The 12017-nt window shown below is 47.2% G+C and overlaps 1 protein-coding gene across 1 annotated transcript in view; it reads left to right on the top strand.

The window, feature by feature from the left end:
• LOC309545965 (piwi-like protein 1) overlaps window positions 1-484 on the top strand; it is a gene marked incomplete at both ends in the record, with an annotated part of 237750 nt that extends 237266 nt beyond the window's left edge. The window contains one exon of the mRNA XM_082245422.1: window positions 368-484. Within this exon, the coding sequence (XP_082101548.1) occupies window positions 368-484 (117 nt within the window). The remainder of the gene's footprint in view (window positions 1-367) is intronic.
• Between the last annotated feature and the right edge of the window lie 11533 nt (window positions 485-12017).

The raw sequence follows: 12017 nt of genomic DNA, 5'->3' as shown, positions 1-12017 counted from the left end.
AAGTAGCAGTATAAATTTTGGCCAAAATTTGTGAAGGAAAATTACTAATTTGCAAAATTTTATGACAGAAACAAAGAAAAATGCATTTTTTTCACAATATTTTCAGTCTTTTTTTTTATTTATAGCACAAAAAATAAAAAACCCAGTATTGATTAAATACCATCAAAAGAAAGCTCTATTTGTGTGAAGAAAAGAACACAAATTTTTTATGGGTACATTGTTGCATGACTGAGTAATTGTCATTCAAAGTGTGAGAGCGCTGAAAGCTGAAAATCGGTCTGGGCAGGAAGGGGGTGAAAGTGCACTGTAGGCAAGTGGTTAAAGACTATAATAAAAACATGACCTTTTGCCCTCTTTCTTTTTCCAGGGAGTGATCAGAGTGCCAGCTCCATGCCAGTACGCCCACAAACTGGCCTTCCTGGTTGGCCAGAGCATTCACAAGGAGCCGCACAGTTCCCTGTCTAGCCTACTCTACTACCTGTAGCCAAGGGAAGAACACAAGACCACCATTTGTCTAAATGCTTCTCAAATTACACATTCTAACTTCAGCAGAAAAATGGCTCCAATCTTCAATTCCTGAAAAACGTCTCAGACCATCAGAAGTTCATATTTCTCAAAGTTGTTTCAGTTTGGTAGTTTGTATTTACTCTTAAAGCTGCTACTTACCCAGGGGGCAGCCAGTATGAGGACTGAACTTTTGATCTGCCTATGGAAGAGTTTCTTTCCAGTCTTACCTGCACTGAGAAAATATAGAATCTCTCGTTGAACTCTAGTTTTTAAAATGCTTGTTGGATCAGCTTAACAGCCAGGATAGTCTTCATCACCAACCTGGAGCCAAATTGCATATCAGGTGGTCTGACTGACTGTGAAATTGCTGAGGCCAAAGAGATAAAGCGATCTTCAGGAAGAGAGCAATATAAGCATTGCCTGGCTATCTCAGGTCTCCATACTATAGGGTTACTTAAACATTACCAAGGGAAATCGTTCAACTGGGAAACATTACAAAGACTGCAATATGACATGCTGTAAGAAAATTTAGCATCACTTAATTAGAAAACCAATATTGCCACATTCTATTTTTCTATGGAGGGCAATTTATAGCATAGACCTGCATCTATTATGTAGGCTCTGTTAGTGTGCATTTTTCTTTCTTTTTTTTTTTAATTGATGATAAACTTTCTTATACTATACCAGTGCGCTCACTGTTTTTGTTTTCCAGTTGACAGTCTCCTAATGTGCATACTTTAGTTTAAAATCTGTTCATAGTATTAAATACTTTAACTCAGCATGAGAACCAGGCAGCTAGCATTTTCAGAAGGAGAGGTCAGGCTCCATATTTCTCGCAGTGTAGGCTCCCTTTAAAGAAAGTGCAAAGGTATGTACTGTTTTTGTTTGTTTGTTTTTCCTTTTGTTTTGTTTTGTTTTGCTCTCCATGTTATATGAGCTGTTTTATACAGAGAAAAAAAAAAATTCAAAGACCATTTAAATTCTAAAGGGAGAGGGGGATCTTTATAAAATGTACTATGCAACATCGTAGGTCTACGGTTTTCTTTTGATAATAAGTTGTATGCCATTAAAGACTGTTTAAATGCACATGAATGCTTTGTTCACCATGATTGATTGACCTTTATGCGTGGATATGGCAAGTTTGAACTAAGGAAAGAGAGGGGGGGGGGGGCTGTCAGCCTTGGGTACCCAGAGAAAAAGCAGTAGGAGGCAAGATGTGGGTGTGGCCAAATTGCGCAACAGTAGGAGGGGCTTGAATTTTTAGCCCGGTCAATGTGTTAATGGTAAAACATTCCTTGTACACACACACCCGCACGCACAAAGAAAAAAGCTTTAATGGCTCAAGTGAGAGTCTTGACAGACAAGCCAAAAACTCAGCACAATCATTTTGTAAAAAAAAAAGGGAAATTCTTCGTTGCATATGCTTTTCTGTGCACAGGCTATGTTCAAGAAGACCATTAACATAGGGACTACTGAGAAACTAGCAACTGTTGCACAAATATAGCATAAAGCATGCATTAGTTAGGAGTATGTCACCTACAGCCCAGCGTGCACTGGTCAGGAACGTTTCACGTACAGCCCAGCGTACAGAGAGCAGTGGTCAGGAACATCCTGTGTACAGTGTTCAGTTAAAGTAGCCTATTACAACCATGCCAGTCATACTTTATCTCTTACTAGGTAGAGCGCAATATAAATCTACATGAGATAACATAAAATATTGTCCCATCAAACAAACACAAGCTGTAATACAGTGGCTGCTTCCAGCATACCCTGCTATCGCCAGCTGCAATGTCCCTCTGTGCCCAGACTGTAGAGCACCAAGCTTCATTCAAAATGCCCGCCTCATAGGAACTAGGGCATCTCAATCTCAATTGAGGCAGTGTTCTTCCACAATTCACTGAAAATGAAAGCAACTCTGCTGGCTGAGCTTTCTAGCCTAGCTGTTATTGGTTGGCTCACCCCCCCTTATCTACACCTTGGTCTCACCTATGTGTCTATCCACAGGAGTAAGTTAGGCAGAAGATTTTGTTAGAAACATTCACAAAACTTTGCATAGACACACCTACAGGGGTCTGTCCCTCTGGTCCAATACCCCCTGCTAGCCTCATTCCCAATTCAGTTTGTCTTTTGCCTAGTTAGGAGTAAGATAGGCTTCCCTGTGCTGTGGCTACAGTCTCAGCCCTTTCTTCTGTTTTCTTACATTTTATTTTATGCTAAGTGTGTTTTCTTGCACTGATAGCTTTTTATTTGTTCCTGCGCTTAGTTAGTCAGACTTCGGTTGACTAAAGCGTTTGCGGAGCTGGGAATCGGACTGGTTGTACTAGAGCCTTACGGAATCCCAGCCCGCCATCGAGCGTTGAGCAGGCTACGCGTACGCCCTTGCCTCGCAAACGACCTGTCCCTGTCCTCAGGGACAAAGCCCGCAAAGTGGCCACTTCGCTAGGATGCCTCAACTGCGGTACGCCGTGTGTTGCTAGAATCCTGTTTCGGCTGACGGCACCTCCACTACCCGGGGGGTGGGAGGCTTCCCGTCGCAGAGTGGCGCCCACGAGTTCGCATGGATCGGTGAGTACCATGCTACCCCCTTGGTGTCTATGACATTGTATGCCCGGGGGTGTGTGTGTGTGTGTGGGGCCTTCTCTCATGGGGATGGCAGTCTGTTTACAGTCTGTGTGATCCCCCTCATGGCTGTCTGTGTGGTCCCTGTGTCTCCCTCACGGTCCCTGCTGGGGCGCTATTTTACATAGTTACATAGTAGGTGAGGTTGAATAAAGACAATAGTCCATCCAGTTCAACCTGTGTAGGTGTGTGTGGCTGTAATCATCTCGCATAGCCCTGAATGTCCTGATCCTTGAGATGTACGGGAGTCTTTTGAAAGCCACCATACTTCCCGCAGAAACCACCTCTTGTGGTAGAGAATTCCATAATCTTGCAGTAAAGAACCCCCCCACGTTGCCTGAGGTTAAAACGCTTCTCTAATTGCATTACATGAGATAACATTAAAAAATTTGCGGTCATGCCGAGCTGTGGGGGGTTTGCGGGGGTCCCGAGTCCCTCGGGAGTGTGTTGTCACTTTGGGGGTACAGGCTTGGTTGTGGGGGCCGCTGCGGTGTAAAAATCACGGGGCCGCCATTTTGGATGTGGGCAGGCTGTTCTGGCTTCATGTATGGGCAGTGAGCAGCGTTTTTTTCTAGGGTAATTTGCGCCCTTCGGGGCGCCATCTTGCGTTTGGCAAGGTTTCTTTGCTTAGGGCTCGGCGGCCATTTTGCCGGAGCCTCCCCATTACTTTGCATTGGCAGCCATTTTTGCTTAGCTCAGACCACTGTTGGGCCTCTAGCAGCGTGACATCATTTCCTTCATCCTGACGGTTCGATTGTGCTGGGAGCGTGGTAACACTTCTGGGGGGCTTGTGTGCTGTTTTTTTTTTTTTGAGGTTCTACATTTGCTGGCAGTATTATGTTCGGTGCCTTAGCGCTATAGACTAGTCGTCATTGCGGTGGAATCCGCCGCTGTCACTTATTTAAAGGGCCAGCGTCATACATTTTTTAAATGTGTTATGGAGTCCCAGGACAGTAAATTACCCCCAGCACGCCTAAATCTTCTGCGATGGGCTCCCTTACTGCTGCATTGTGACTTCTATCGTCTAAAGTGGATCTGTTAATGTCTGAGCGGGCCTCTAGAAAACGGCTTCCTCAGTCTTCTGATTCAGAGCTAGAATGGTTGCCATGGACTGTGCCCCCTGAAGGGTCCCAGTCCTCTGAAGTCAGAAGGGGAGGAGGATGATGATGGGGATGACTCCCCCTCTGGGTCAGCCAAAGAACGCGCTTCTATGCCTGCGCTTATTAGTTCTGTTAAGGACACACTACATTTAGAGGATGAGCCCCACCCACCGGGTAAGCGGTCTTCTTTTGGGACCCGCAGAACCCAGAAAGCGGCTCAGGTATTTCCCTGTCCCGCTGAGTTTCACGAAACGGTGAATGAACAATGGCGCAATTTAAAACGCAATTTTGTGGTACAGAAGCGGTTTCAGTACCGTTATCCCTTTGTGTCTCCTAACGGATTTGCGCTGGACGGTGGGCCACACGGTATACAGATTACACAAGGCCACTCTGATGCCCAAGGAGGCATTAGAGACCCGGCAGATAGGCGGGTGGAATTTCTTACCAGCCACTCCTATATGGTGGCAGGTCCTTTGGCACCTGTGTTCACCTCAGTAATGGTCTCTCAGGCTCTGGTGGAGTGGACTAAGGTGCTCAGATTCCGCCCCTCCTGCTACTTTGGAGATGGTGGACCAAATTATTCAGGCTGTTTTAGATCTGTGTGATGCGACCTTGGATGAGGCCCCTTTAGTCTCACGTTTATCTGCTGTCGCAGTGATAATCCGTCGCCTTGTGGGGCTATAGAGCTGGTCGGCCGACCAGATTTCCAGGAATACGGTGTCTGACATCCCTTATGCAGGGAATCGCCTTTTTGGGGACTCCCTGGACGAGTTGGTTAAGGGGGTCACTGGGGGTAAAAGCACTCTGCTGCCCCATGTGTCTAAGGGTACGTTTTTTCTGCAGTAAGCGGGGCCCTTCCTTTAAACCTTGCCAGGGGTCCTTTTGTGCCTTTAAGGCACAAAACCAGGGCAAATCCTCTTAGGCCTCTGGTGGACAGAAGAAGCCTTGGGCGGGCAAGTCTAAAGTCGCCCACTCTGGCACGGCAGCCCTGTCCGCCATTCAGGACAGATGAGTTCACAAACTCATTCAGTCGGGGTATAAGATCGAATTTTGATCGTGCCCAGCTGACAGATTCTTCCTCTCAAATCTTCTTTTGACCCCAGATCGTTTCCAAGATCTCCACCGGGCAGTTCAGGATCTCCTCGCCCAGGGGTGCTTGTCCTGGTGCCACGTCGGGACAGGTTTCGGGGGTTTTACTCTAATCTGTTCACGGTGCCCAGAAAGGAGGGCAAGGTGCGTCCGATTCTGGACCTAAAGTTTCTAAACCGCTTTGTGCGGATTCACAAATTCCGTATGGAATCCCTCCGATCGGTGGTGGCCTCTGAGCCCGGGAGATTCCTGGCTTCAATCGACCTCAAGGATGCGTATCTACACATCCCTATATTCGAGGGTCATCAGAGGTACCTCTGATTCACAATTGCGGAGGAGCACTATCAGTTTGTGGCGTTACCTTTTCTGTCTCGCTTTGGCTCCAAGGGTGTTTACCAAAGTTTTGGCTCCTGTTCTGGCCCTGTTGCGGGCGCAGGGGATCGCAATCCTTGGATATCTGGACGATCTCCTGTTAAGGTCGAGTTCCAGTCCAACTCTGTTGCGCGATCTGTCAACCACGGTTCAGAAGCTCCAGGAGTTCGGATGGGCCATCAGCTTTCAGAAGTCTACGTTGTCCCCTTCTGTTCGTCTCCCTTACCTGGGAATGGTCCGGGACTCCGCCTATACGAGAGTTTTCCTACCGGAGGACAAACTCCGGACTCTGCAGAACGAGGTCAGGTCCCTCGGGATGACGAATCCTCATCACTCAGGACCTGCATGCGGTCCCTAGGATTGATGGTGTTAGCCTTCGAGGCGATGCCGTTTGCACGGTTCCACACGCGATCTCTGCAAGCGGAGATCCTAGCCAGGTGGGACAGGCATCCTCAGTCTTTGCAAAGGAGGATATCTTTGAGTCACCGGGTCAGAGCGGACCTTCTGTGGTGGATCCAGTCTCCGGCTCTGATGGAAGGGAAATCCTTCCGGCCGTTGTTATGGAAGGTGCTCACCACGGACGCCAGCCTGTCGGGCTGGGGTGGCGTTCTGGGCAAATTGTCTGCCAAGGGCACTTTGTTGGAGGAGGAATCCTCCCTACCGATAAATGTCTTGGAACTGAGAGCGATCAGACTGTTTGCTCCGTTGGTGGGATCGTCTTCAGGGCCACCCTGTGCAGGTGCAGACGGACAACACCACTGCGGTGGCGTACATCAATCACCAAGGGGGCACCTGGAGTGGCCGAGATTCTGTCTAGGGCCGAGACGCGGGTCTCGGCGCTTTTGGCAGTTCACATTCCGGGTGTGGAAAACTGGCAGGCCGACTATCTGAATTTCACACTTGAGACCCTGGACCAGGGGGAATGGTCCCTACACCCTTAGGTTTTTCAGATGCGGTGTGCGCGATGGCGCGCCTCCTCTAGACAACAAGGTGGAGGGGTTCGTGGCAAGAACACGCGATCCTCTGGCAGCCGCCTCGGACGTGCTGGTGGTGCCTTGGAATCAGTATCGCCTGATTTATGCCTTCCCCCGATCCAGTTTTTGTCACGGTTCCTTCGTAGGTTGGCCTCGGAATCGAGGTTGGTGGTCCTGGGGGCCCAGACTGGCCGTGCCGGTCTTGATACGCTGACATCATGCAAATGGTCGTCGAGCCTCCCTGGCGGCTCCTCTTATGAGACGGTCTGTTGTCTCAGGGGCTGATCTTCCATCCTGCTTTACAGTCGCTGGCTTTGACGGCGTGGCTGTTGGATGCCAGGTCTTGAGAGATTGAGGTCTCTCGTCGGCGTTCATTCCTACCTTGCTTAGAGCTAGGAAGGCCTCGTCCGGTAAGATTTATTATCGTACCTGGAAGGCTTACTTCACCTGGTGCAAATCGCAGGGTTTCTCGCTCCTTTTTCGCTGGCGAGGGTGTTAACCTTCCTGCAATCCGGTGTGGACCAATGTCTTGCGCTGACCACTATTAAGGGTCAGCTATCTGCGCTTGCCATTCTTTTCCAGCGCCCCTTGGCGTCATAATCCATTGATCTGCACCTTTATTCAAGGGGTACTTCATCTGGCCTCTCCCTCGGAGGGCGCTCTTACCCCCTTGGGGACTTGTATTTAGTTCTGTCTGTTTTGCAACGTCCTCCCTTTGAGAACATCAGGGAGATTCCTCTGCCTGCGCTGTCACGAAAAGTCGCCTTTCTGGTGGCGATCACATCTGCTCGCAGTGTCGGAGTTGGTGGCACTGTCTTGCCGCTCCCCCTAACTGGTGGTTCATAGGGTTAAGGTGGTCTTACGACCTCATCTCTCCTTCCTTCGGAAGGTGGTGTCTGAAATCCATCTCCATAAGGACATTGTTTTGCCTTTGCTGTGTGTGAATCCTAATTATCCTGAGTTTGCCTTGCATTCTTTGGATGTTGTCAGGGCGATCTGGGTCGGATTCTCGTTTTGTCCTTCCTGAGGGAACCTCGGAAGGGTATGGCTGCGTCTGTGGCAACCATTTTTGAATGGTTCAGATGGACAGTTGTACAAGCTTATTCGCTTGGGGGACGGGTTCCGTCCTTCCCTGTCACGGCGCACTCTTCCAAGCGGTGGGTGCGTGTTGGGCCTTTCACCATCAGGCGTCGGGGTGCAGAGCGGCGACCTGGTCGTCCGTGCACACTTTTTTTTTTTTATAATAGAAAATAAGTTTTTGTGCTGTATAAATACAATACAAAAACGCATTAACACGTGAATTTCACACTTGTGAATCACTTAAAGTGAATTTAGTGAAACAAGGTATACCTTCACCATACAAAAGAAGAGGTACAATGTTATAAATATCTCTCACCAGCACCCCGCCCTGGAAATATAGCGATTACACCCTATCTATGGGCATTAATCAAACAGTCATATCCATTACCCCGGCCCCACTGCCTGCCCCCATCCCCCAAGGACTTCAGAAAAAATAAAATCACAAAAAATGTATACATTAAATGTACGAGTACTCTCTAACCACCGACTCCAGATTTTATCAAATTTCTTGGGATACCCCCTGTGTTTATAAATGAACCGTTTATAAGGAAGAGCAGAATTTATTTCCACGATCCAGTCCTGAAGAGTAGGGACTGATTCCCGCATCCACTGTCTAGTTAGAAGTTTGCGAGCGCTAAAAATAGATTCCTGAAGAAAAATGGTGAGAAATTTGTCAATGTCACAGTCAGGGAACAAACCTAACACACAGGGTAAAACATCCAACTGTAAGGGGGAGCCTATATGATCATGCAAAAACTTAATAACCTGTGTCCAGTAGGCCTGAATTTCCAGACAAGACCAAATGAGATGTATAAACGTACCCAGTTGCAAGGGGCAACGAGGGCAGGAGTTGTATGACCACCTATATTTCGATATTCTGAGCGGAGTAAGATGAGCTCTATGCAAGATGTACAGCTGGGTCACCTGGCGATCGTCCTCAACACCACGCAATTCGAAGTATAAGGATGAGATAAGACCCTCATGCGTGTCACCCAACAGCACCTCCAGCAGAGGGATATCTTGTAAAATGGTAAATTGTGCATGTAATGCGTGACACAACTGTGCATATCGAAAAAAACATGCGGAGGGAGATCATACTCAGATTTAAGTGATTGAAAGGAACGAACGCCTGAATCGCAAAGCACCTGGCCCAGATACAGTATGCCCCTAGTTGCCCACAACTGACATTCCGGAATAGATAGCTCTCGCAGGTCTAAGTTATACCATAAAGGGGTCCTGGTGTGTATTTGAGGATAATTTAACTTTTTTGCCACTATCGCCCAAATCTTTAGATGGTGGATCAACAAATTGTTCATCACCATCGCTCGAGTCGAAGGACCACATTTTCGTAAAAGCACCTGCATAGGGGTGTAGACAGCTTGAGGGAATCCATGACAAACTAAGGTTTATTTAAATATTTATTTAAAATAATTTATTAAAATTAAAAAAATGGGAAAGTTGTGACGCAAGGTAATAAGAGTGAAAATCCAGTATAGCCACACCCCCCTTATCCATGGGGTTTTTAAGTGACGCCCATGTTAACTTATGGCGCTCAGGTCCCCAAACAAACGAATTCAGGATACGGTCAATAATTTTAAATAATTTCAGGGGGAGTGCCAAAAGGCATACAAAAATTTTGGTAATAAAATCATTTTAATAAGATTCACCCTACCCATTAATCCCAATGGCAACCCAGCCCATGTTTGAGTATGTTGTTTAAGCATATCAATTAGAGGTTCAATATTGTCCCGCACATAATCTGTAGGAAATTTAGTAATCGTAACCCCAAGATACCGAATCGCTGCAAAGGGAGGGAAGCAGAAACTTTTGAGGGTGGGGATGGGTCCAGCGGTAATCTTTGAGATTTAGACCAGTTGATACGTAGGCCTGAATGGGATCCAAACTGTTCTATATACGTAACACTGAACAAATATAGGAGCATATCGTCCGCGTAAAGACCAATTTTTTTCAGTCAAGTCCAAATGACACAGTCCATGGACATCAGGGTGACCCCGAAGCTGGGAAGCCAAAGGCTCCACGGCCAACGCATGAAGCAAGGGTGATAAAGGGCAACCCTGTCTGGTACCTCGGCCTAGGAGAAAATAATCTGATGTCCATCCACTGACCGATATCCTGGCAACAGGTTTATAATAGAGTACTTGGACCCATCTAATAAAATTTGGACCAAATCCAAAAGCACGTAGGCATCCCCATAAATAACTCCACTCAACTGAGTCAAAGGCCTTGGCGACGTCTAGCGCCACCAAGGCTCTAGTACCCACCCCATCATGAGCAGCCTGCAGATTCATATATAAACGGCGAATATTCATTGCTGTATTTTTGCCTGGCATAAAGCCTGTTTGATCAGAGTGTATCAAGGAAAGTATGGCCTTATTTAGGCGAAGTGCCAACAATTTGGCTAAAATTTTAATATCCGCCTGTAGTAAGGAAATGGGACGGTAGGATTCTGGATATAAAGGGTCTTTACCAGGTTTTGGAAGAATAATATTGGCTTCTCTCATAGTCTGGCAGACGGCCAATGTCATGAACATGGGTATAAAGGGAAAGAAGCGCCGGGGATAAGGATTCAGAAAAAGTCGCATAAAAATCGAGGGGTAACCGTCGAAATCGGGGACTTTACCCATAGCCATAGAGGCAATGGCAGTGGCAATTTCATCTACTGATAAAGGAGCATCCAAATTCTGCACGCTGAGCATCAGATAACTGGGGCAGGGATATACTGAACAAAAATTCTCGGGTGTCCTGGGTGGCATCTGACGACCTGAGAAGTATTAAAAGAATGAAACACAGCAGCCACCAGCGGCAGTTCAGAAATAAGAGTCCCTAAGCTGAACCACTACCGGAGGTTTAGTATCTAAATGGTCTATATATGCCAGGAATCTACCTGCCCGCTCTCCCTGTTCAAAAACCCTTTGTTTACTAAAAAACTTCTGTTTAGCTTTCTCATATAACATCTGGTCTACTAATCTTGTCTGAGTTTTCAAACATTACCAGGTAACGGGACAACTGAACAAGTATTAGTCAGGGAAGTCAAATGTGCTTGTGCAGCAGCCAGAGCAATACCCGAGGACCACTTGAATCGATTGATTCAGCGGGCCAGAGTATCCCGAGCATGAAGTTTAAAAGCTTCCCACACCATCCCCGCGGCCGCTGAGCCAACGTTAATGGAAAAAAAATAAGACCATTCCCGAGCCAGACCCTCCTGGTCCTCTATAGCAGTAAGCCAAAAAGGATGGAGACGCCAAGGGTGAGGGATCGCCTGGGGGGCTATACAAAAAGAGGACCAACAGGGTGCATGATCAGACAGGGAGTGGGGCTCAAATCCCGGAGCGTAGGAAGTAAGGAGTTTGAAACTATAATAAAATCTATACGTGACATCGTGGAGTGGGTGGCTGAGAAGCACGAGTACAGGCGTAAATGGGGGTGCTGATAACGCCAGATATCCGTCAGGGCAAAATCCCTGAACAGACATCCCAGCCGGGTGAGGGGCTGAGACCCCCTGAGCCGTCACAACACATTGACGGTCAAGGGCCGGAGCCAATACCATGTTAAAGTCCCCCATCCAAACCGCCGGGACATCAGGGTGCTGAGCCACAAAGGAAAAGCCCTCCTGAACCACCTCCAAGCTGTAAGGAGGGGGACATAAGCCAGAAGCAGATGCTGCTTTTTGTATAAAACCACATGCAGAAAAACAAACCTGCCCTGGGAGTCCAACCGAACAGAAATAAGGGAAAAATGCACATGCTTGGAAATCAAAACCGAGACCCCTCGGGAAGCAGAAGTGTAGGTGGCATGATACGTCCATCCAATCCATGGACGCTTAAGCGCAAGCTGGAGTTGTCTAGTAATATGCGTCTCCACCAAAACTACAATATCTGCTCTATATGTTTTAAGGCAACTAAAGATAGGGGAACGTTTCACTTTGTCCCGGAGGCCTCTCACGTTCCACGTAAGAAACTTCACATTGGCCATCACAGCATAAAGATAAAAAAGAAAAACAGCATATATGTGCGGGGAACTCCAAGGCAGGTGTACACATCTCATTATATTTAGAAAAAGCATGTAGTAAAAAAACGATCATTGTATCCATTACGCAACCACATCAAGTGCATAATAAGTGAATTAATCTGTGAGAAAACATAAAAAACAACTGACCCCACCCCCCTCTCCACAGCATCAACTGTGTGGGAGCATAATACCCCAACCCCATGAAGAGCAGGCATATAAAACAAAACATGAATGGGGCTATTGCCTG

This window comes from Pelophylax lessonae (assembly GCF_965119305.1).
Source record: "Pelophylax lessonae genome assembly, chromosome: 2".
Lineage (NCBI taxonomy): Eukaryota > Metazoa > Chordata > Amphibia > Anura > Ranidae > Pelophylax > Pelophylax lessonae.
The sequence above is the reverse complement of the archived record's forward strand: the minus strand, read 5'-3'. Positions and strand labels throughout refer to the sequence as shown.